This window comes from Crinia signifera, chromosome 4, assembly GCF_055691185.1.
Source record: "Crinia signifera chromosome 4, ASM5569118v1, whole genome shotgun sequence".
Lineage (NCBI taxonomy): Eukaryota > Metazoa > Chordata > Amphibia > Anura > Myobatrachidae > Crinia > Crinia signifera.
Window position 1 is genome coordinate 183,088,337 of NC_139220.1, and position 27,039 is coordinate 183,115,375.

Here is a 27,039-nt window from a genome sequence, read left to right on the forward strand (position 1 = left end):
TCAATATACTCTGATAGATTGGCACTAACTGACCCAATCCCCGAGATGATTGGTCTTCCCGGGGGGGAAAAGGGGTCCTTGTGGACCTTAGGGAGGATATATAAAACTGGAATGGACGGTTCCTCATTGTGGAGGAACGCAAACTCCTTTTCGGTTATGACCTCCTTTAATTTATATTCTGATAGTATTTTTTTTAATTTTTCCAACATTTTAGTTGTGGGGTCATTTTTAAGTTTTATATAGGTTTGGCCCTCTAATAGCTGTCTATAGACTTCCTTGTCGTAACTCTCTTTAGTCATCACGACAATCCCCCCCCCTTTGTCTGTGGGTTTGATAATAAGGTTCTCATTATCCCTCAAGCTTTTTAGGGCATTCCTTTCTTTAAATGTTAGGTTGCACTTATTGACTCTATGGTCCATTTCTTTGATGTCATCCGACACCAATTTAAGAAATGTTTCCACAAAATTTCCCCGAACGTGTGTGGGGTTAAAGATGGATTTTGGTTTGAAGGGGGTTTTATCCTCTTCTACCTGGTTGTCTAATTTCTGGTTAGAGAAGAATTTTTTTAGGCTTAATTTGCGCACAAATTTATTTAGATCAACAAACGTTTCAAATTTGTTTAGAGGAAGTGAGGGTGCATATTTAAGCCCTTTTTCCAGGACTGCAATCTCCGCCACCTCTAGTTGGTGGTCAGAGAGATTGGTTTATGGCCGATGTTGAATAATTTTGCCATCGATGTGGGAGGACCAGATGGTTTCCCTACATCAATGTCAAAGGAGAACCAATCAAGTTTCAAATTTTATTAAGGTGCCGGAACACCGAGCATAGCAACGCCCCCCCACACACACACCCGGAAGTCCCGCCACCGAGTTCTTATTGACCCACGGCCTATTCAGTCAGATATATTGGATGACCATCGATAGCTACAACAATCGATGGTTATCCAAGTAATATAGGAGAATTATTTGGTTTCCGCGCTTGATATGCTAAGCAGCTCCTATGGGTTTGCAATACTTGGGTTTCTGTTAAGAGCGCTAAAAATGGTGATTTTTGTTTACTGGAGGTATGATGAAAAAGGGAGGAGAGTAGGACTGTACATAGAAATATAAAAATATATATAAATGTTGGGGATGAAATTATTGATAAGTGGTACCTGTAAGGAAGGAAAAAAGTTAGTAAAAATGTTTAAGCCCTTCTGGGGAAAACTTGAATTTTTTGTAAGATTGCCGTTTGTGTGTTTCCGTTGAAGCGCTGTCCCTATCTAACCCTGCAATGAAGATGGTACCTTTTCGCCGCTTCTTCCGGCTTTCCTGCGGTGTCAGCTGGAGGGCTTCTAAGCGCAAAGACTATCTGGGTGATAGCCGTTTGTGCTGATGCTCCGTCCGTGGCGTGTAGACCGGAAGTTGACGGAAGGCTTGTATTGCGGCTGCGGGTGTAGGAGACGGCTTCTCCGGTGGTAGTCTCTGTAAGGCTCCAACGCGTTTCGTACGCCAAGCGTACTTTTTCAAGGATAAAAGATTCTGCCAACTCTGTGGCTATTTATAGGGAAAAAACTTTAATGATAAAACGGAAGTAACATTCCGGAAGGAGGGTGAAAGTGGTGGGAATCGCGTGCTTTTCTAAACTGCTGACTCCATCTTGGATTTTGATGTTGGTTACTTGATCCAACTTGGTTTTAATTTCGTTTGTATTTCGATATTCTGAAAGCAAAAAGTTTTAGAACGTAGTGAATATAAAAAGAAGGGAAGTATAAAAGATTAAATGAAACAGGTACCGCTTATAAAAATGCATTTAGTTCTGTTTCGATGTTTAGACCCAAAGGCTCCAGCATTTTCATATTGAAGATCCATTTGGTTTCAGCTCTCCTTAACTCTTTCACAAAGTCCCCACCTCGCCAGTTCTCATTTATCTTTTGTATAGCTATACACTTTAGACCAGATGGGTTTTTATTGTGTTTTTCGAGAAAGTGATTAGAAACGCTGTGGGTTTTGAGTCCTTTAATAATATTGTAGATGTGCTCCGCAAATCTAACTTTTGCTCTTCTTTTTGTCTGTCCAATATATTGTAATCCACATTGGCATTCTAATAGGTAAATAACCCCTTCTGTATTGCACGAGAGATGTTCTTGTATTTTGTAGATTTTGTTAGTTTGGTTTGATTTGAAATTGGTTATTGGTTTTGTTGAAGGTTTTTGATTTTTGCACGACTTGCAGTTAAAGCAATTGAAAAAGCCTTTACTCTGGGTATTGGTGGATTCTGGTTCAGTTTTGGTGTAGCTTGAAACCAGTTGTTGTTTGATATTCTTAGCTCTACGGTATATTATTTTGGGTTTGGTTGGTAATGAAGGTAGCAGTGCGGGGTCTAGTTTGAGAACGTGCCAGTGTTTTTGTATTAGGTTTTCCACTACTTTGAAATTACTTGTGAATTGTGTGAAGAAAGTGAAGTTGTGATCTTGATTTTTCTTGTGATGGTTATATGTCAGGAGTTCTTTCCTTTCAATTTTTTTGATATCGTCAAGTTGTTTTTGTAGGACGTCTTCTTTGTAGCCTTTCATTAGGAATTGGTTCTTCATTTTTTCACTTTGGGTTTGGAATGTTTGATCATCAGTACAGTTCCTTTTGATTCTTCTGAATATCCAAGTAATATGTTACTACTATCGATGGCATGGTGCAAAATCGCAATCAATGCCAACCATCGATGGCGTCTCCACCAATGCCCATCCCTACTCTGCAACAGCCAAAAACCTTTACTACCCCTCATGCCCACACACCTCTATCACTGCCCTGCCTCCTGTTCTCCTGCCGGTAACTTCCGCCAGTGGGGACCCGCTCACCCTGTGTTGCCCACATTCCCCTATCATGCTTTACCACCCAGCCTCCTGCTCTCATGCACCCTAACTCCCACCCAGTAGGAGGAGACACTGACTCAGGGGCACCGTCCTGTACTCCTGTGCTGCCATGCTGGACCCTCACCCACTGGCAGAAGCTGCACAGTGTCCCCCACCCTCCTCTTTAGTCCCCCTTATGCCCACACACCCCTATCACTACCCAGCCTCCTGTTTTCCTGTGTCGTGACCTCCGCCAGTGGGGAGCCGCTGACCCAAAAACACCCTACTATACTATTGCACACACACACACACCTAAACAACCGCTTTTTAATTAAACAAAACAATACACACCCCCTTCCAAATCATATGCTCTCTATTTAACACATTTCACCTATATCTCAAGTTGCAATACAGGGCATCTTTCATACAATTCTAACCATATTTCTCACAATACAAACGTTCACAAATTACAGGGGCGCAGCCCCTTACAACGGTGTGAAGAGTTATATATATATATAGCTTGAGGAGAGAATAATCATAATAAGTTTACTTTATCGCTATTTATAAAACATACAGATAAGAATTGATTTCTTTGACCTGATAATTATCATCTTGTTAATAATTTGCCAGCAGTGAATTTATATGGATAAGGCACAGATAATAAGGAAATATATACAGTATGACTCACACACACTTTATCATAAATCAATTTAATGTAAAGGTTTACAGAAGGTCATATCTTTTTTATGAAAAAGAAAGTGACAGATGCCAATGGGAATTTTTTGGGGGAAATACCAAAAACATTGTAACAGGATCAAATTCATTGTCTTAAATTATTGTAGGATTCCCCAGAATGATAAAACACAAGTGGTTTGTCGCACATCCTAAGCAGGACACGTGTAGGCGTTATCCATTTCAACCAATAAGCTTGAAGCTATCATTTTATAGAATGTACAAGTAAATGATAGCTACAGTTCAGTCTGATTGTTTGCTATTGGCAACTTCTCCACTTGCCACCTTTGTTAGCATTAAAGAGAATTAGGTCCACTGGTGAACAGGAAACTCAATCAGATTTTAGCAGTATGATCAGACTTTGTTAGATATTGATAGTTTCAAATGATAGGTTTACAGTGTCTAGGACAGGGATGAAGAACGTTTGGCCCTCCAGCTGTTGTTGAACTACATATCCTAGGATGCCCTGCAACAGTTTTAGCATGGCCAAATAGCAAAACTGTAGCAGGGCATCTTAGGATGTTTAATTCAACAACAGCTGGCAGGCCGAAGGTTCCCCATCTCTGGTCTAGGTCAACAGTCAATAGGTTGACCACTATTGGTGGACTGGCACAAGGTCGACATTGGCAAAAGGTTGACATGCACCTGGTCGACATTGACAAAAGGTCAGAAATCAGTACATGGCCATGGCTTTCCATTTGGGCATTTAAATAAAGCACATTACTATATACTGATGACTTTGAAAAAAAAATATTTTTCACTTAAAATATTAAATTGGGTACTTGTTTAGTTTCACGGCGGCAGCATCTCAGTTGCGGCAGCATCTCAGTCGCAGCAGCGTCTGTGTCCCCTTGCGGGGCTTGCTTCGCTCGCCCACGCTATGGGCTCGGTGGCTCGCTACGCTTGCCATGCTATCTAAAATCAACTCCATGCCAATGTGGATAGTGGGGGTATGAACTATTCACGTTGGCATAAACTTTATTTTAGAAAGTTTGAGCGCCGAACCCGGAAGTAGCGGGCGGCCATGTTGCCGCCGTGAAACTAAACAAGAACCTTAAAATATATTATTTAAATAGACCAAACCATTTCTGTAATGCTGTACATAGTACATGCAGCAAGATTGGTTACATTAAATTAACATGTATACATAATTGCAACCTGCAAACAACATACTTACATAGAGAAGAACAGAAGAACACAATGCCTTGATTGAGATCTTATATTCTATAGGAAAATTACAGATTCTGGAGAGTTAGGAAGAGAGGTGTTAGGACAGTAGTTCCCATACTCAGTCTTCAGATACCATAACAGTCCAGGCTTTAATGATATCCATGGTTGAGCACAGATGTTTGACTGAGGTACTAAATCTGGGCTCAATATACGCTTAACACTGGCTCTGTTAGGGTATTTGGGAATGAATTTGGGAACCACTGGTTCATCAAAAGTCTGATGGAGCATGGGAGAGCATAGCACAGTGTGTAAGGAGATGATCAGGGAGGCAAGATTTGGAGTAGTAGTGTGTGCGAGTGGGAGGGTGTGTCTGTGTAGTATAGGAAGCCATGGAGCCACTGATAATGGAAACAGCTGCTAGCTGAGGATCAAATAGAATACATTTAAAAGACAAAAGAGGAAAAGTTGGTATGGTACATTTTTACCAACACATTACTTGAACCATTTCACAGAGAAATAAAGAGATTGCTTAGGGTATATGTCTGGAAACACACATTCCTTTGAGATGTATCACTTTATTGATGTATTTATGGGTATTAAACAAAATGGATGCTATCTTCCTCCCATAATTTTTATATGCTGCTTGTCCGAAGCAGACAAGTTAGTTAAGTAGCCAGCTGTGTAACTATTAACAGATTGGAATTTGTTAACCTTGTAAAACTATGCTGTTTATCTACTAGTTTATGAGGAGCTTAGCTGAAAAAGTCAATTTTTAAAGGATGCTTGGCTGTTGTAAGGGAATATACCGGGAAGCAAGGGCGTAACTACCATTGGTGCAGGGGGTGCAGCTGCTATGGGGCCCAGAGCTGAGGGGGGCCCACTTTGCCTGTCAAAGTATCATATACTGTACACATTTTTCAGCATTAGGTGATAAATAGGGGCCCTTACAAACTTTTGCTATGGGGCCCACATGTATCTAGTTACGCCACTGCCGGGAAGTCCCCTGGAAGTTGAATGCTTCATGCAAGCAGTATTGAATTTTTGTTTGATTTCCTGGAGGGATATGCAGGAGACATCTTAGTAGAAGAGAAGTCTCCTACACGTAACTGCAATCCAACATCGTGTCCAGAGGTGTATTTAGGCCCCATGGAGCCCAATGCAAGACACCGATTTGGGGCCCCCCGCCCCTTCCTCACACAATCTCCCCAATTCAGTCCTGATAATTGTAAATCTCTGTGCATCTTCACTCCTGCGCATACCTCTAAATCAGGCACTGTATTAGCAATTTACTCACAATATGTACTGCATCTGTAGCCATAATTTGTGCCACTCTTTCCATACACATCTGTGGTATACAGTGCTAAAAATAAATATACCAAACACCAAAAATAAATATGGTTTTCCAGTAATGCTGTAATCTGTTTAGGATTCGCTGCTCATTCGCATGGTTCCGGAAAGCTGCAGCATTCGCTGCCAGCCCTCCCTGTCACCCTATTCAACGCCGCTGGGGCTCGCTGCCCCTTACGGCGAATTTTATCCCCTGCGACATTCGCAGCTGGGGGACGGTGGCAGGCAGGGAGATGTAAGCCTCCCTGCCTGCCCCAGAATTTGTGGGGGAGAAGGAGTGCTCCCGGGGACACAGGCAGCAGAAGCTGCCCCCCCCAGGAGAGTTGGCAGGGGACAGGGTTAGGGAGTCGCTTTACTGGTCCCGCTCGTAATAAGCCGTGACCAGTGTGAAGTGAATGGACAGTATTCAATGATAAATTAGGCAATGTGCAGCAAATCCTGTTTAGGATTCGCTGCACATTCGCAGGGTTCCAGAGGGCTGCTGCATTCGCTGCCAGCCCTCCCTGTCACCCTATTCAACGCCGCAGGGGCTCACTGCCCCTGACAGCGAATTTTAACCCCTGCCGCAGGGTGCCGGGGGATGGCGGCAGGCAGGGAGATGTAGGGAGATGCCCCAGAATGTGTGGGGGAGAAGGAGGGCTCCCGGGGACACAGGCAGCAGAAGCTGCCCCCCCGGGAGAGCTGGCAGGAGACACGGGTAGGGAACAGCTGCACTGCTCTCACTCCTGCATATGTAATGAGTGGGAGCAGTGTGCAGTGAATATATGAATATCTAATAAACGGCTCTCGGCTCCCGGCCCCCTGCTGGCGAATGGGTAAAAAAAAATGTAAAAAAAAATATTCAAAATTAAATATATATTAATGTGCTTCAAGCACATGAATAATAATAGCATGCTCCTTCACAGAAAAAAAAATCTGATTTTTTGTCACCAAAAAAAAAAACCCTTTATTTTAAAAGATCACTTTCCAGTTCACCATAAAAAGATGTCGAATGCAAAACGGTGAATCATGGCGAAAATCATGCTGAAAGCAGTTCTCGATCCTAGCATTGAATACAGTCTCAGTGAATCCCAGTGAAAACCCCATTAACATACACTAGCGACTTGCAGCGAGCATGAAACAGAGAACGGCCGGCATTCTAGGTACGCTTTTGGCGAACAGTGAACATTGAATAGGGTGAATCAGATTTTCAGTGAAAAAGATTCACTGCAAGGAGTGAAAACAGCCCGATTCTCCGAAAAAACCCCCGGTGAATCGGGAGCATTGAATATTGGCCAATGTACAGTTTATATGCAAATATATAATAAGCCCATCAGCCCCTTTGAAGAGTGTAGAATTTATGGTAACTAATCATTCACTCATTCTGTTTTCTAGGTTATGCTGCCTACTTTATTGCAGCTTGTGTACTGAGTTTCAACCGTGCTTTGGCTCTGGTGGTTATAACCTGCGTGGTTATTTTCTTCTTCGTCTATGACCTAGTGGTAAAACTGTATGGCAAACAAATTAAGCGTTTTCTGAATAGATGTGGCCCATGCTTGAAAAAGAACAAAGTCTGGATGAAATGGTGAGTTACTTTATTACAAGAGTGTCACTTGTGTCCATTGTGGCTTAATAGCATGAAAATAATATTTTAAAACATGTGTTATTTAAAATATCAATAATTATTTCATTATCCATCTGCGTTTACGCAATGTATAGTGTAGATGTATTTTGTTAATTATAACATATAAATATGCAATCATAGAATGGGGTGTGCTACCACAACAAATAGTTGAATAGAACTATAGGACAAAAGACAGATTTGTCTTTATGGTGATGCACCAAAAAAAGAGTATAAAATGTAGCTTTAATTAATGACTGTTAAAACAATTCATATGAAAAAACTGTGATATAAAGTAGTAGACATAGATGTGAATAAGTATAGAAATAAGCGTTATAAAATATTATGATATGTCGGTGTTTGATCCCCTCAATCTAGATCCAATTCTGACCAATTGGATGTAGATTGTAGGTAGATTGGGCCCTTTTTTCCCTGTTCTGGTCCGATCCCGATCCGATGCGCGGCCCCGCGGGTCGGTCGGTCGTTATTCAGATCCTACCTGCTGCAGGTAGGATCTGAAGAACGACCATACAGCCGGGTGCGGGTCGCCATCAGATCGGACCCGCTCACGGTGCACATCGTGAGCGGGTCGTGCCCCCCCACGTCACCGTGAGCGGGTCGGACGAGACACTGACGACCCGCTCACGATGTGCATCGTGAGCGGGTCGTCGTGGTGTGTACCCTACATTACAATTATACTCAATAGCTGGACAGCTAGACAGATGACCTCCGGACAAATGCACGACAGCCGGGATTCCGACTTCCATGACCCCCATAGAGGGAGAATAGAACCTGTGGTGAGCGTAGAGAGCCACCGAGCTCACAAGGGGTTTTATTGCTTTTGCCCGCCTCTTGGAGTTCTGGCAGTCGTGATTGCAATGTCGGCATACTGCCCGCTGGAATCTCGACTGGCGGGCCACTATATCTCATCTGTATTGCTCTGTAATATCAAGTTGTGTCAACAGAAATTATGTTGCTAGGTCAGTGTAATGTACTTAAAGTGGATACTGGAAATGGGGGGTGTGGGCACGATTTGTTTCTGAGTGCATTGATGCCAAGGTATTTGCCTCTGGGTGCATACTTCCTAGCCTCGCAAGTTGCCCTGCAATGGCCAGCCTGAGTAATCTGGGATTTGCTCAGTTGACCATCTACATGGAACATTAGCCACACTGTTAATCCCAGGCTACGGAAAAAAAAATTGGTCTGTTGGGGGGAAAGAGCAAAGGAAGGGGGCTTTTAGGTACTTGCTGAGTAGTTCTAATACAAAAACACTAGTAATAAAATTGAACCAAAAAGATAATACATACCAAAAAGTTCTGACAATTGATGGTGTCTGACATTACAAAATCGGGTAATTTATATACCGCACACATATTCCGCAGCGCTTTACAGAGAATATTTCGACATTCACATCAGTCCCTGCCCCAGTGGAGCTTACAATCTATATTCCCTACCACATGTACACGCACACACAGACATTTTAGGGTTAATTTGTTGTGAGCCAATTAATCTACCTGTATATTTTTGGTTTGTGGGAGGAAACTGGAGTATCCGCAGAAACCCACGCAATCACGGGGATAATATACAAACTCTGCACAGTTAGGGCCATGGTGGGGATTAAACCCATGACCTTAGTGCTGATGTTAGTTATTATAAAAGTGATGATATCACTGCAGCATAGGAAACTAAAGTCACACCTTTTTGTTATGTATCACATCCCATAATAATGACACTTTAAGATATGGTAGCAGTTTTGCCTAGTCCGCAAGAAGCTTCTTTCCGTTAGCCGTCCATCACTTGAACAATCCAATCAAAGCGAATGCAATCCCAATATCAACAGCCAAACAACGTGTCTCTACTTGGCGACCTGACCACCATAGTCGTAGCTAGTAATGGAATGCATATAATGTCTTTATGTAATATATGTAATGTCTCCCCCCCCCCCTTTTCATCCCTGCTTGATGCTGCACTGTAATCCACAAAAAAATCCTAGTGTGCGCAAGCATACATGTCCAATAAAGTTGATTCTATTCTATTCTAATAATTCTCTGTGCCTGATTCATAGCTTCAGTCCTTGCACATGTGGACGCATGGATGTACACCAGGGAAGGGCTGAGTAGCAGCATCAGCATTAAGTGAAAAACAGACGACAAACATATGTGGCCTGATTTAGAAGTGGACACATAAGTGGCTAACAGGGCTGCTGTGCAAAGTCACGTTCATAAACACTGTGTTTTATCTTCATGGTTTATATCCGAAAAGTACAATTTGGAAATATAATGGTTATTTAATCATTTGCTTGCATATGTTTGCAGTTGCCATTGTTACTATAATTCAGTATAGCAACTTCTAATGCTTTTGTGTGATCAGTGTTCTTGAAGGATGTTGTACTGTATGTGGTTTCTAAAGCAAATGTTATGTTTTCAGGGTGTTCATTATATTGCTTCTTATTGGACTTATCACCTGGTTGGCCGTGGACACGGCCAAGAGACCTGAACAGCTGATATCTTTTGGAGGTATCTGTATGTTTGTCATTTTCCTCTTTCTGATGTCCAAGCACCACCGAGCAGTAAGTGACCCTAATGGAGATCAAGCCTTCCAGACAGGAAAAGTGAGAAAGTTGCCCATAGCAACCAATCAGCTTCTAGATACATTTTATATGGCACAGTCTATAAAATGACAGTTACAAAGTGATTGTTGCTATGGACACCTTCCCCATTTTATTTCTCTCATAGGTGTATTACATTTACTCTAATGTTTAAGTATCCTTCTGTCTGTATTGTCTAAGTAGGGAAACTAAGGCGGGGGGGGGGGGGGGGGGGTACTAATTACTAAGGCCCAGGTATGACAGAGGGACCCAGTGGGGGCCCAGGAGCTTCAGCAGCTCTTCTAATCAACCCAGCATACACAGGGAGGTGCTTAAAGTGCTATTTTGTTTTGTATTTTATTTTAAAGGTACATGGTCACACCCCTGTGCTTTAGCCACGTCCCCAAGAAATACCTGGGCCCGGCCAGACTCTTTACTGCCCTGTGGCTAAATAGATGTCTCAAGATCACAGGTCAAATCTATAATTCTGCATTTGAATGTATGGTGTTTAAATATATGCCAATTCTATACATCAGCGCTTGATTGTAATCACCTTGTAATCAGAGCTAAACAGACTATCCTTCCCTACAGTTGCACCCACCCTACTGACTGTCCTGGCCTAATCATACACATTTACAAAGAAATGGCAGCAGAGCCCCCAATATGTCAGCGAATAATCAGTTTACATTAGCTGTTACCTCCTCACTTCTACCTGCCACAGCCCAGAAAACTCATCTACGCGTAATCGTGACTCAGATCATTCCTTTGTGGAAATTATACACTGCCAGGCCCAAGTGGCCAACTGCCCCTGATCTTTCTCATTATTCGTTTAAGCAGAGGCGTAGCGAGGGCGGAGCACTTGCTCCGGGCGCAGGAAGATTGCATGGCGCCGGAGCTGTGCTGTGGTACCGCCAGCTCACCCTCTCGCTCGCCAGCCAGCTCCCCCGCCCGCCCGCTCGAGACGTACTGCTGCAGTGCCTGCTGCAATGTAAAATTCACGGATCCCGCTGGACCGCTAGCCAATGGTAGCTTGCGGTCCAGCAGCCAATCAACTGATGGCTGCTGGACCGCGAGCGCCTATTGGCTAGCGGTCCAGCGGGAGATATGAATTTTACATAGCCGCATCTCTCTCCCTGACAGTGACACAGTAGGGAGCCGTGAGCGGGCGGGCAGTGCACAGTGGCAGGGGGGAGGAGAGGGGAGGGGTGCACAGCTGAGCACACATGCTGCATCGCCCGAGCCTCACGCTGTCCCGCTAAACCCGCTTACCCTCCCGGTATTTAACTTTTTGCTGGTTAGTAATCCGGTGGGCGGGGCCTATAGAAGACGCGTCATGAAGTATATTCAAAAATAGCCGGCCACCGCGGGGATAGGAGCGTTGATGTCCGTTCTGCTGCAGGGAGAGTTACCCAGAGCCTGCCTGCCAGCTCTCCACAGCACGGAGGTCCCGTTGTGCTTCTTCAGCGTCTGCTGCTGCTGCACCACCTGTCACACTGACAGGCAGTAGCAGAGCAGCAGTGTGACAGTGACTACGGAGGTTCCACGTCAAACCCCTATGGAAGTTCTACAGCAGAAGACATGGCTCCGCCCCCTCCCACAGGCTCCGCCCATCTAGCAGTCATCGGGCCCACAGCACAGGATGGGTAAGTTAAGGACAGTTTCCCTTCCTTATTTAAAGCTTATTTTTCTTATCTCCCCCCTCAATTCTCCGGTCCTTGTACCTACAGTATCTGTACCTTGTTCATGTGGGCATTATAGGGGTAAGAGGCACTATTCATGTGGGCGTTGTGTAAATAAGTGGCACTATTCATGTGGGCATTGTGTGCGTAATCTGCTCTAATCCTATTGGCATTGTGTGTGTGTGTTTATAGCACTGCTAGTCCTGTGGGCATTGTGTGCATAGTGGCGCTAGTAGTCTTGTGGCCATTGTATGTGTAAGCGGTGCTATTCATGTGGGCAATGTGTTGTCTAGGTGACGCTAGTACTGTGGGTATAGGCGACGGTAGTCCTGGGGGCATTGTCGGAATGAAGCAGAGCGCCCCCCCTCCCGCTCTATTATGCTGCCAACCGTCACCTCCAGCATCAGCAAGTGCATATGCACTATATCGTTAATGATGCACACTGCTGCGGGTTACTGATGTCCGGTGTGTTATATAGTATGTCATGGGCATTGCGGAGTGTTATATAGTATGTCATGGGCATTGCGGTGTGTTATATAGTATGTCATGGGCATTGCAGAGTGTTATATAGTATGTCATGGGCATTGCGGAGTGTTATATAGTATGTCATGGGCATTGCGGAGTGTTATATAGTATGTCATGGGCATTGCGGAGTGTTATATAGTATGTCATGGGCATTACGGTGTGTTATATAGTATGTCATGGGCATTGCGGAGTGTTATATAGTATGTCATGGGCATTGCGGAGTGTTATATAGTATGTCATGGGCATTGCGGAGTGTTATATAGTATGTCATGGGCATTGCAGAGTGTTCTATAGTATGTCATGGGCATTGCGGAGTGTTCTATAGTATGTCATGGGCATTGCGGAGCGTTATATAGTATGTCATGGGCATTGCGGAGTGTTGTATAGTATGTCATGGGCATTGCAGAGTGTTATATATTATGTTATATAGTATGTAACGGGCATTACAGTGTGTTTTATAGTATGTCATGGGCATTGCGGAGTGTTATATAGTATGTCATGGGCATTGCGGAGTGTTATATAGTATGTAATGGGCATTACGGTGTGTTATATAGTATGTCATGGGCATTGCGGAGTGTTATATAGTATGTAATGGGCATTGCGGAGTGTTATATAGTATGTAATGGGCATTACAGTGTGTTATATAGTATGTCATGGGCATTGCGGAGTGTTATATAGTAAGTCATGGGCATTGCGGTGTGTTATATAGTATGTCATGGGCATTGCGGAGTGTTATATAGTATGTCATGGGCATTGCGGAGTGTTATATAGTATGTAATGGGCATTACGGTGTGTTATATAGTATGTCATGGGCATTGCGGAGTGTTATATAGTAAGTCATGGGCATTGCGGTGTGTTATATAGTATGTCATGGGCATTGCGGAGTGTTATATAGTATGTAATGGGTATTACGGTGTGTTATGTAGTATGTCATGGGCATTGCGGAGTGTTATATAGTATGTCATGGACATTGCAGAGTGTTATATAGTATGTCATGGGCATTGCGTAGTGTTATATAGTATGTCATGGGCATTGCGGTGTGTTATATAGTATGTCATGGGCATTACAGTGTGTTATATAGTATGTCATGGGCATTGCGGAGTGTTATATAGTAAGTCATGGGCATTGCGGAGTGTTATATAGTATGTAATGGGCATTACGGTGTGTTATATAGTATGTCATGGGCATTGCGGAGTGTTATATAGTAAGTCATGGGCATTGCGGAGTGTTATATAGTAAGTCATGGGCATTGCGGTGTGTTATATAGTATGTCATGGGCATTGCGGAGTGTTATATAGTATGTAATGGGTATTACGGTGTGTTATGTAGTATGTCATGGGCATTGCGGAGTGTTATGTAGTATGTCATGGACATTGCAGAGTGTTATATAGTATGTCATGGGCATTGCGTAGTGTTATATAGTATGTCATGGGCATTGCGGTGTGTTATATAGTATGTCATGGGCATTACAGTGTGTTATATAGTATGTCATGGGCATTGCGGAGTGTTATATAGTAAGTCATGGGCATTGCGGAGTGTTCTATAGTATGTAATGGGCATTACGGTGTGTTATATAGTATGTCATGGGCATTGCGGAGTGTTATATAGTAAGTCATGGGCATTGCGGTGTGTTATATAGTATGTCATGGGCATTGCGGAGTGTTATATAGTATGTAATGGGTATTACGGTGTGTTATGTAGTATGTCATGGGCATTGCGGAGTGTTATATAGTATGTCATGGACATTGCAGAGTGTTATATAGTATGTCATGGGCATTGCGTAGTGTTATATAGTATGTCATGGGCATTGCGGTGTGTTATATAGTATGTCATGGGCATTGCGGTGTGTTATATAGTATGTCATGGGCATTGCGGAGTGTTATATAGTATGTCATGGGCATTGCGGAGTGTTATATAGTATGTTATGGGCATTGCGGAGTGTTATATAGTAAGTCATGGGCATTGCGGTGTGTTATATAGTAAGTCATGGGCATTGCGGAGTGTTATATAGTATGTCATGGGCATTGCGGAGTGTTATATAGTATGTCATGGGCATTGCGGAGTGTTATATAGTATGTCATGGGCATTGCGGAGTGTTATATAGTATGTCATGGGCATTGCGGAGTGTTATATAGTATGTCATGGGCATTGCCGAGTGTCATATAGTATGTCATGGGGATTGCAGAGCGTTATATAGTATGTCATGGGCATTGTGGAGTATTATATAGTATGTCATGGGCATTGCGGAGTGTTACATAGTATGTCATGGGCATTGCGGAGTGTTATATAGTATGTCATGGGCATTGCGGAGTGTTACATAGTATGCAATAGGCATCATGTGTGGGCTTATGTGTAATTGGAATTACAAAGTTCACTAAAATGTGCAATGGGCATTACGGTGTGTGGTATAATGTTGGTCCGTGTCCACTTTTCACTGCGCAGGAGCCTCACCTACTACAAATTGGGGGGGAGAGGGGGGCGCGCAACATGCCCTTGCTCCGGGCGCCGTAGCACCTAGCTACACCACTGCGTTTAAGTGTGAATAAAATAAATAAAGTACATTACTGGAAAAAGTTTTTGACTCCATTGAATGGTTACAGTATATGCACCTATTTGAAAAATACTTCAAGACGCTTAGGCAGTTTGTGCTTACTATTGTTTTACCTATATACGGTACACAAGTAGCTACTTAAGTATAATTGAATATTGTTTGTATTTGTGTATGTATGGATGTTCTGTTCTATGATAACTCTCGAATGCTTTAACTAATTGTTTTCAAACTTTGGAGATGGGTTTAATCGGACGAGCCCTTAAGGGTTCTGTCATAAGGGTCCATGCTATTTCTGTTTTTTTTTCATGCATTGTGATATGTCATTGGAAAGCTTATGACTTTCTGAATACAACCAGGGCAGATAAAAGCACCGCCGGGCCCCGGTAAAAAAGGGGCGCGGTCAATGGGAGGGGCATGGCCAGTTGGAGGGGGCATGGCCATGCCCCTGTAAATAGAAAAATTTGCAGAGAGAGTGTAGGCACTGCTCTCTGTTCCCACTGCCTGGTCTCTGCAGCGGGGGAGGGGGCACAGGATCTGGGCTCCTCCATCAGACCCAGGAATTGGTAAATAGTACCTGTCCCCCCCCCTTGACTGAATATGACACAATAAACATACTCCCTTAAATAGTCCCTTAACCCCTTGAGTGGTGAGTTATCCTGGGCAGGACAAACCTACCAGGGCAGGTTTGTCCTGCCCCAGAAATACTCACCACAGAAGGGGCAGCCACTGCCTTCTGTAGCAGCCCCTGCTGCCGGCTTCGGTTATTTGCAGCTGCATGGAGAAGATCGGGGCCAATTGAGGTGCTCGGGAGGGCTCGGGTGTTCTGGCACTCAGCCATTCATCTGTTCGGGCATTCCTGTGTTTGGATGCCCAAACACACAAATGGCCAAGCCTCCCCGAGCAGCCCTGATCCTCCCCGAACGACAACGGGGATGATCGGCAACAGGAGCATTGATGGAGAAGATCAGCAATGGGGGGGGGGGGGTTGGGGTTGATTCAGCGACAGGGGGGGTGGCATGCCCAGAAATATCTTGAGAGAGCCTGCTCTTGCACCGCAGTACAGCCCGAGAAATTTCCAGGAATACAACTGGAGGGGTTAAAGGCCTATAAGGGTCCATTAGATTAAGAACATTTTCCCTTTACAAAACTTTTGAGAATTGCATAAGCATAAACTTTCGCCCATCCATCGGATGAGCCTTAAGACTTGTAATTATAATAACATGACAGCAATCTCTGACCAAAATACTGCATTCATTCCATTTTATTTAACCTATCATTATCCTTTCTCTTCAATAGGTGTCATGGAGGGCAGTGTTTTGGGGACTTGGAATTGAGTTTGTATTGGGAATATTTATTATTCGAACAGAGCCAGGTTACTATGCTTTCAAGTTTCTTGGGGAACAAATTCAGGTAGTTTTCATTCCATAACAAAAACTGTTCATCATTTTTAAAGTTTAATAATAATAGACATTTCTTTGATTCATTCAAATAAAAAATGTGTTTGTTATAATTTAGATCAATTTATATTGGATTTACAGTAAGTAGATGATCAGTAATGGCATTAACATCCCTGTTTCTTGCAGACATTCCTGAATTATACGACTGCTGGCTCGGGATTTGTTTTTGGACAAACTCTAATTAAAGACGTTTTCGCTTTTCAGGTTTGTAATGGCAAAAATAAACTCAGAAGTTTTATGATATTAGTATAGATGCATCTTATATACTAAAGCACTAATGTTGCTCTTCATATCTATGAAAGGAATTCTAGTCTTTGCCATTTTGACGGGCTGGTAAATCATTTATTCATGTTATAGAAAAAGGCAACAACATGACCATTAGTAAGACCAGCTGTTTTGATACGCAAAGTTAGAAAACATTGTGTCTCACCCAACAATTATCCGTATATTGATAATGTGCAGGTCCGGATTTACCCGGATCTCAAAACGTGATCTTTTTGGCTATAACCACAGCCGATAACCAATAAGATCTCATTTTGAGATCTGGGTAAATCCAGACCTGCACAGCTCTAATATATAAATTAGCCTAGTGTCCTGCCATACATGACATGCCAGATAAGCACCTGTGCTCAGCCGATTCCCATGTATACAATTTAGATCCATTGGTGACTTGTAGATAGCCACAACCAGTCACAAAACAATAGGTTGTATTGTGTGCAATTTAGAGCCCATTGCCTGGAGACAATTGTACAATGTTCAATACAAAAATATATATTGTTATAATGTATGAAACTATGTCCAAATGACAGCATTTAATGATTTATCTAACTCTTCAGATTGTTTTCCTTGCAGGCCCTTCCTATTGTGGTATTCTTTAGCTGCGTGATGTCAGTCCTCTATTATATTGGCATAATGCAGTACATCATTCTGAAGGTAAGTGTTGCTTATTGGGATGTATTGTTTGGTGTTCCGATGGATGGATAAACTTGAATACCCTTCAAAACTGATAAATCTAAAATAAAGATTGTACAGCTAAAGTAATTGTACTAGTTTATTGTTCTTCATTGTCATTCCATATACAATAGGGCATTACCTTATTGTATTCTGAACATAGCAAAACTCATATTTATACTTTATTTATATCATTTCCATTGTTGCAAATTCAGTCGTTCAGTCTGTCCAGTTAGCTTAGATATCATGAGACAAGAGTAAACAAATTATATTAAAACAGACAAGTATTCATGTCATGCTTAGTGTATTCAATATTATAAAACATAATTTCTGGCTACTTGATGGTGGTGGTTGCAAAGTGCCACCATTGCTCATAATTGAAACCGAAAAAGCAAAGCATTAAATGTTTGGAGACGTGCTGTAATATCGGTTCTATTATTACTTTTTATGTTCAATGGGTGGATTCATTATTTAAAATGCTTTTCAGATTTCTTGGATCATGCAAGTTACAATGGGAACCACCGCCACAGAAACGCTCAGTGTGGCTGGCAATATTTTTGTTGGACAGGTAAATAGAAGAAACTTGCTATTCTCTTGTATCTGATGAATTCCCACTTGAGGGACCTACACACAGGGAGATTTCAGCTCCTTTTATAAGCGATCTGACTGTGCACCTACAGGTACATGGATTAGGAGGGTTATATTTTGCAGGTACTGGAAAGTACAGGCTAATGGGGCTAGCACTGTCACATTATTTATTATTTATTTATTACATATGATTATATATATTGACCCAGTTGTAGGATCTTTCATTAGTGTTGCAGCTATATTATTATTTATTAATTACCAGGTATTTATATAGCGTACACATATTCTGCAGCGCTTTACAGAGTATAGTTGAACATTCACATCAGTCCCTGCCCCAGTGGAGCTTACAATCTATATTCCCTATCACATGTACACGCACACACAGACATTCTAGGGTTAACTTTTTTTGGGAGGGAAGACAATTTACCTACCAGTATAGTTTTGTATTGTGGGAGGAAACCGGAGTACCCGGAGGAAACCCACGCAAGTACGGGGAGAATATACAAACTCCGCACAGTTAGGGCCATGGTGGGAAGCGAATCCATGACCTCAGTGCTCTGAGGCAGTAATGCACTGTCCATGCTTACTATGTGACATGTCCGCAGTTGTGCGATAGGGTAATGGGTCTGTCACATTTATAACCAACTAACAGCTCTAGACTATGGCTGTTTGTAAGTATATCCACTTATAAAATGGATGTCAAAAAATATTTCTGTGTTTTGAGTTGCACATATTGAAATACAGTATGTACAACTTATAAAAGCAACATTTGCAGAAAACATTTGCATTGTGTGTTCAGTATATAAAAATGCATCAAATGTTGAATTTGATACTAATCTACTTTTTCTTATCTGTTTCTTTTCTGTGTATCATTGCCCATTGTTGTCAGTTATGTCTCAGTGAATACAAATATGTTTTATTTCCCCCTGTGCTATACAATAGACAGAAGCACCATTGCTTATCCGGCCCTACTTACCAGAAATGACCAAATCTGAAATCCATGCTGTAATGACTGGTGGCTTTGGGACCATAGCTGGCAGTGTAATGGGTGCATATATTTCTTTTGGGGTAAGAAAATTACCTATATCTTTATGTGTTTCCATATATGTCTGTTACTACAGTTTGTACATTTTACTTGCATCATCAAATAGTTAATTGTGATTATGGGGCATATTTATATCAGTGTGAGAATCAGAAAGTAAGAGATTTGGCGGTGAGTTTTCCCACAGAATCTGATTAGTTTCCTTTTTTTAAAGTGGCAATCATTTACACTGCAAAACTTATTTGCTTTATTTCTCCCTCCAAAACTTAGTTAACATAACCATCTTTATTGGGGTGTCTCCACTTCCTCAGGGTCCCAGCCAGGGTCCCGCACAGGTTGATGATTTGGCCGGGGGAGCTTGTATAAAAAGTCTCGCCCTGGCTGTGGCATTAGACTGCTGGCTGTTTGAGCCTGGTGCTGGTTGCCGATATGCGGGGAAACCCTATATATTTTGTCCCCCGTATTTTGGGAACCAGGACAGTGCCAAGAGCCACACTTTAGTTCATTCTTTTTAAGACAGTGTGACTAGATATATTGCAGTAAAAAACAAAAAAAAAAAACAGAAAAAGTCAAGTCCTGCGCTACAGAGAGCCAACAAATTATGAAAATGATGTGATAATAAGGCCAGACTTAACAAAGATAACCCAACTTTCCTGTCAGTTTCAGCTGTTCTAGTTGGGGTAGCTCGATACCCCAAAGGAAAAGAATAGAAATTGTGGAAAATAGAACTGCACAATAGTGGTATTTTGGGTTAACCCCTTCATGACAGAGCCAGTTTGTGCCTTCATGACAGAGCCCTTTTTTTCAAATCTGACATGTCTCACTTAAGTGGGGATAACTTTTTTTTGCTTTTACTTATCCCAGTGATTTTGAGATTGTTTTCTCGTGACACATTGTACTTCAAGTTAGTGGTAAATTTTGGTCGATACAGTCTGTGTTTTTTTGTGAAAAATACCAAAATATCGTGAAAAAATGGAAAATTTAGCAATATGCAAAATGTTAAATTTTCTGCTTGTGAGACAAATAATCATACCACTCAAAATAGTTAATAACTAACATAGACCATATGTCTACTTTATGTTGCCATCATTATTTCAACCCCCTTTTCATTTTTTTGGACACTAGGAGGCTTCAAATATGACTAGCAAATTCTCAAATTTTCAAGAAAATTTCAAACACTGATTTTTTTAGGGACCAGTTCAGTTCTGATGTGACTTTGAGGGACTTGTATGTGAGACACCCCCATAAATGATGCCATTTCAAAAACTGCACCCCTCACAGTATTCAAAACAGCATTTTGGAAGTTTGTTAACCCTTTAGGTGTTTCACAGGAATTAAAACAAAGTGTAGGTGAAATTTCAAAATTTCTTTTTTTTTGCAGAGTTTCAATTTTAATACATTTTTCTAACAAATACAGTAGATTTTACTAGAGAAATGTGACTAAAAATTGATTCCCCCAATTCTTGTGTTTTCAAAAATATCCTATATGTGGCCCTAGTGTGCACGTTGACCAAACCACAGGCTTCATAATAGAAGGAGCACCTACTTGATTTTGGAGCCTCCTTTTTATGAGATTTTTTTTTAGGCACCATGTAGGTTTCTAGGCACCATAAGTGCTAAAAGTTAGGAACCTTCCCCACAAGTCACCCCATTTTGCAATCTACACCCCTCAGGGAATTCATCTAGGGGTATAGTGTACATTTCAAACCCCCAGGGGTTTCACCAATTTTGGTACAACTGGGATGTGAAAATGGAAAATTACATTTTTTTACACAAACATGCAGTTCTGGCTCAAAATTTTTCATTTTCACAAGGAATGAAGGAGACAAAGCACCCCAAAATCTCTGCCCCAATTTCTCCCGAGTACGGCAATGCCTCACATGTGACCAAAAAATACCAGTGGGGCGCATAGCAGGACTCAGAAGGGAAGGAGTGATTTTTGGATTTGGCAGCACAGATTTTGGTGGAATGAATGGTGGGTGCCATGTTGCATTAGCAAGACTCCCAAAGCACCAATACAGTGGAACCCCCCCACAAGTCACCCCATTTTGCAAAGTACACCCCTCAGGGAATTCATCTAGGGGTATAGTGTACATTTCAAACCCCCAGGGGTTTCACCAATTTTGATACAACTGGGATGTGAAAATGGAAAATTACATTTTTTTACACAAACATGCAGTTATGGCTCAAAATTTTTCATTTTCACAAGGAATGAAGGAGACAAAGCACCCCAAAATCTGTGCCCCAATTTCTCCCGAGTACGGCAATGCCTCACATGTGACCAAAAAATACCAGTTGGGTGCATGGCAGGACTCAGAAGGGAAGGAGTGATTTTTGGATTTTGCAGCACAGATTTTGGTGGAATGAATGGTGGGTGCTATGTTGCACCAATACAGTGGAACCCCCCCACAAGTCACCCCATTTTGCAAAGTACACCCCTCAGGGAATTCATCTAGGGGTATAGTGTACATTTCAAACCCCCAGGGGTTTCACCAATTTTGATACAACTGGGCAGTGAAAATGAAAAATTACATTTTTTTACACAAAAATGCAGTTCTGGCTCAAAATTTTTCATTTTCACAAGGAATGAAGGAGACAAAGCACCCCAAAATCTGTGCCCCAATTTCTCCCGAGTACGGCAATGCCTCACATGTGACCAAAAAATACCAGTGGGGCGCATGGCAGGACTCAGAAGGGAAGGAGTGATTTTTGGATTTGGCAGCACAGATTTTGGTGGAATGAATGGTGGGTGCCATGTTGCATTAGCAAGACTCCCAAAGCACCAATACAGTGGAACCCCCCCACAAGTCACCCCATTTTGCAAAGTACACCCCTCAGGGAATTCATCTAGGGGTATAGTGTACATTTCAAACCCCCAGGGGTTTCACCAATTTTGATACAACTGGGCAGTGAAAATGAAAAATTACATTTTTTTACACAAAAATGCAGTTCTGGCTCAAAATTTTTCATTTTCACAAGGAATGAAGGAGACAAAGCACCCCAAAATCTGTGCCCCAATTTCTCCCGAGTACGGCAATGCCTCACATGTGACCAAAAAATACCAGTGGGGCGCATGGCAGGACTCAGAAGGGAAGGAGTGATTTTTGGATTTGGCAGCACAGATTTTGGTGGAATGAATGGTGGGTGCCATGTTGCATTAGCAAGACTCCCAAAGCACCAATAGAGTGGAACCCCCCCACAAGTCACCCCATTTTGCAAAGTACACCCCTCAGGGAATTCATCTAGGGGTATAGTGTACATTTCAAACCCCCAGGGGTTTCACCAATTTTGATACAACTGGGCAGTGAAAATGAAAAATTAAATTTTTTTACACAAAAATGCAGTTCTGGCTCAAAATTTTTCATTTTCACAAGGAATGAAGGAGACAAAGCACCCCAAAATCTGTGCCCCAATTTCTCCCGAGTACGGCAATGCCTCACATGTGACCAAAAAATACCAGTTGGGCGCATGGCAGGACTCAGAAGGGAAGGAGTGATTTTTGGATTTGGCAGCACAGATTTTGGTGGAATGAATGGTGGGTGCCATGTTGCATTAGCAAGACTCCCAAAGCACCAATAGAGTGGAACCCCCCCACAAGTCACCCCATTTTGCAAAGTACACCCCTCAGGGAATTCATCTAGGGGTATAGTGTACATTTCAAACCCCCAGGGGTTTCACCAATTTTGATACAACTGGGCAGTGAAAATGAAAAATTACATTTTTTTACACAAAAATGCAGTTCTGGCTCAAAATTTTTCATTTTCACAAGGAATGAAGGAGACAAAGCACCCCAAAATCTGTGCCCCAATTTCTCCCGAGTACGGCAATGCCTCACATGTGACCAAAAAATACCAGTGGGGCGCATGGCAGGACTCAGAAGGGAAGGAGTAATTTTTGGATTTGGCAGCACAGATTTTGGTGGAATGAATGGTGGGTGCCATGTTGCATTAGCAAGACTCCCAAAGCACCAATACAGTGGAACCCCCCCACAAGTCACCCCATTTTGCAAAGTACACCCCTCAGGGAATTCATCTAGGGGTATAGTGTACATTTCAAACCCCCAGGGGTTTCACCAATTTTGATACAACTGGGCAGTGAAAATGAAAAATTACATTTTTTTACACAAAAATGCAGTTCTGGCTCAAAATTTTTCATTTTCACAAGGAATGAAGGAGACAAAGCACCCCAAAATCTGTGCCCCAATTTCTCCCGAGTACGGCAATGCCTCACATGTGACCAAAAAATACCAGTGGGGCGCATGGCAGGACTCAGAAGGGAAGGAGTGATTTTTGGATTTGGCAGCACAGATTTTGGTGGAATGAATGGTGGGTGCCATGTTGCATTAGCAAGACTCCCAAAGCACCAATAGAGTGGAACCCCCCCACAAGTCACCCCATTTTGCAAAGTACACCCCTCAGGGAATTCATCTAGGGGTATAGTGTACATTTCAAACCCCCAGGGGTTTCACCAATTTTGATACAACTGGGCAGTGAAAATGAAAAATTAAATTTTTTTACACAAAAATGCAGTTCTGGCTCAAAATTTTTCATTTTCACAAGGAATGAAGGAGACAAAGCACCCCAAAATCTGTGCCCCAATTTCTCCCGAGTACGGCAATGCCTCACATGTGACCAAAAAATACCAGTTGGGCGCATGGCAGGACTCAGAAGGGAAGGAGTGATTTTTGGATTTGGCAGCACAGATTTTGGTGGAATGAATGGTGGGTGCCATGTTGCATTAGCAAGACTCCCAAAGCACCAATAGAGTGGAACCCCCCCACAAGTCACCCCATTTTGCAAAGTACACCCCTCAGGGAATTCATCTAGGGGTATAGTGTACATTTCAAACCCCCAGGGGTTTCACCAATTTTGATACAACTGGGCAGTGAAAATGAAAAATTACATTTTTTTACACAAAAATGCAGTTCTGGCTCAAAATTTTTCATTTTCACAAGGAATGAAGGAGACAAAGCACCCCAAAATCTGTGCCCAGATTTCTCCCGAGTACGGCAATGCCTCACATGTGACCAAAAAATACCAGTTGGGCACATGGCAGGACTCAGAAGGGAAGGAGTGATTTTTGGATTTGGCAGCACAGATTTTGGTGGAATGAATGGTGGGTGCCATGTTGCATTAGCAAGACTCCCAAAGCACCAATAGAGTGGAACCCCCCCACAAGTCACCCCATTTTGCAAAGTACACCCCTCAGGGAATTCATCTAGGGGTATAGTGTACATTTCAAACCCCCAGGGGTTTCACCAATTTTGATACAACTGGGCAGTGAAAATGAAAAATTACATTTTTTTACACAAAAATGCAGTTCTGGCTCAAAATTTTTCATTTTCACAAGGAATGAAGGAGACAAAGCACCCCAAAATCTGTGCCCCAATTTCTCCCGAGTACGGCAATGCCTCACATGTGACCAAAAAATACCAGTTGGGCGCATGGCAGGACTCAGAAGGGAAGGAGTGATTTTTGGATTTGGCAGCACAGATTTTGGTGGAATGAATGGTGGGTGCTATGTTGCATTACCAATACAGTGGAACCCCCCCACAAGTGACCCCATTTTGCAAACTACACCCCTCAGGGAATTCATCTAGGGGTATAGTGTACATTTCAAACCCCCAGGGGTTTCACCAATTTTGGTACAACTGGGCTGTGAAAATTAAAAATTACATTTTTTTACACAAAAATGCAGTTCTGGCTCAAAATTTTTCATTTTCACAAGGAATGAAGGAGACAAAGCACCCCAAAATCTGTGCCCCAATTTCTCCCGAGTACGGCAATGCCTCACATGTGACCAAAAAATACCAGTTGGGCGCATGGCAGGACTCAGAAGGGAAGGAGTGATTTTTGGATTTTGCAGCACAGATTTTGGTGGAATGAATGGTGGGTGCTATGTTGCATTACCAATACAGTGGAACCCCCCCACAAGTGACCCCATTTTGCAAACTACACCCCTCAGGGAATTCATCTAGGGGTATAGTGTACATTTCAAACCCCCAGGGGTTTCACCAATTTTGGTACAACTGGGCTGTGAAAATGAAAAATTACATTTTTTTACACAAAAATGTACTTCTGGCTCAAAATTTTTCATTTTCACAAGGAATGAAGGAGACAAAGCACCCCAAAATCTGTGCCCCCATTTCTCCCGAGTACGGCAATGCCTCACATGTGACCAAAAAATACCAGTTGGGTGCATGGCAGGACTCAGAAGGGAAGGAGTGATTTTTGGATTTTGCAGCTCAGATTCTGGTGGAATGAATGGTGGGTGCTATGTGGCATTAGCAAGACCCCCGATGCACGGTGAAATGATGAACCTAATAATCCATCGATGTGTGGTATATTTTGAAACACTCCTTTATACATAGGCCGGGTTTGTCGGGGCAAGTTTCACAGTGGAAAATAGTTTCCTTTCTTATTCCCTTTTTATAGCAAACTTTGCACCTTTTTTGTGTCCTGCCCTTTCTTGCAGTGGAGGGGATTTCGTTGGGAAAATGCTGCCCTGGTACAATACGGGGGCCAGTACTAGAAGTACTGGGGCCCTCTGCCTGCTGGTTCCCAAATATTAGGCCCTTTATGACTTCCTCTTGAAAGTGCATAAATGTCCCCCTCTGGCCGGTAGAACGGAATAGCACGTAAGCGTTATACAGTGCCATCTGGATGATATACACGGCCAGCTTCTTGTACCAGATATTTGTTTTCCGCAGGGCACTGTACGGCTTCAGTACCTGATCTGAAAGATCCACTCCGCCCATGTACTTATTGTAATCTAGGATACAATTTGGTTTTGAGGTGTGGGTACTGGTACCTCGTACAGGGATGGAGGTGGTACTGTCTCCATGAATTGTTGTCAGTATAAGGACATCCCTCTTGTCCTTATATTTGACCAACAACATATTTTCGGTGCATATTCCCCTGCTTTCACCCCTTCTCATTACTTGGGCAATGTGCGTTTTGGGGAGGCCTCTTTGGTTCTTGCGCACAGTACCGCAAGCTGCTGTACCTCTTGAACCAAGGGCCTTAAACAGGGGGATGCTGGTGTAAAAGTTATCCACATAGAGGTGATAACCCTTATCCAGGAAGGGGTGCATTAAATCCCAGACAATTTTGCCACTAACACCTACGAGGGAGGGGGGGCATTCTGGCGGTTCAATTCTTGAATCCTTCCCTTCATATACCCTAAACTTGTGGGTGTACCCTGTGGTGCTTTCACACAGCTTATACATTTTTATGCCATACCTTGCCCTCTTACTGGGAAGGTACTGGCGGAATTTAACCCTTCCTTTAAAATGTATAAGGGACTCGTCAATACAAATAAATTTTTCAGGGATGTATAGCTCTGCAAATTTGGCACTGAAATGATCAATGACCGGCCTGACTTTGAATAGCCGGTCAAAGGTGGGATCATCTCTGGGTGGGCACTGTGCATTATCGGTGTAATGTATAAATTTATGGATTGCCTCAAAACGAGTCCGAGTCATGGCCATACGGTAAAATGGGGTGCTGTACAGAACATCTGTACTCCAATATTGCCTAATTTGTGGCTTTTTTACTATGCCCATATGAAACACCAGACCCCAAAACGTCATCATCTCTACTGCATCTACAGGGGTCCACCTAGCAAATGATGACGTGGGGTTTTGAGCAATAAACTGCTGGGCATATAAATTAGTTTGGTCCACCATTAAATTTATAAAATCATCAGAGAAAAATAATTTGAAAAAGTCAATTTTTCTGAGACCTGTGGAATCAAATTGGATTCCTGGCATGGCCAAAAACTCAGGAACCTGGGGCTCAAAATTGTCTGGTGGTGGGGTCCATACGAGATCAATTATTGGGGGGGGGGGGTCTCAGCTGCTCTACGGGGGCGTCTTTGAGGGGGTCCCTCATCACCAGAGGAGGAAGAGGAGCTTAAGACGAATCCTTCAAATTCCCCACTTGCCTCACTGGCTGTGTCAGAATCAGAGGCAAGCATGTCATA

General features: G+C 42.6%; 1 protein-coding gene across 1 annotated transcript in view; it reads left to right on the top strand.

Annotated features, from left to right (window-relative positions):
• LOC146072469 (sodium/nucleoside cotransporter 2-like) overlaps nt 1–27,039 on the top strand; it is a 67,150-nt gene that overhangs the window by 18,787 nt on the left and 21,324 nt on the right. Inside the window, exons 5-11 of the mRNA XM_083179697.1 lie at nt 7,451–7,640; nt 10,104–10,245; nt 16,315–16,428; nt 16,602–16,679; nt 17,328–17,408; nt 17,914–17,994; nt 18,957–19,082. Coding sequence (XP_083035823.1) covers nt 7,451–7,640; nt 10,104–10,245; nt 16,315–16,428; nt 16,602–16,679; nt 17,328–17,408; nt 17,914–17,994; nt 18,957–19,082 — 812 coding nt within the window. The remainder of the gene's footprint in view (nt 1–7,450; nt 7,641–10,103; nt 10,246–16,314; nt 16,429–16,601; nt 16,680–17,327; nt 17,409–17,913; nt 17,995–18,956; nt 19,083–27,039) is intronic.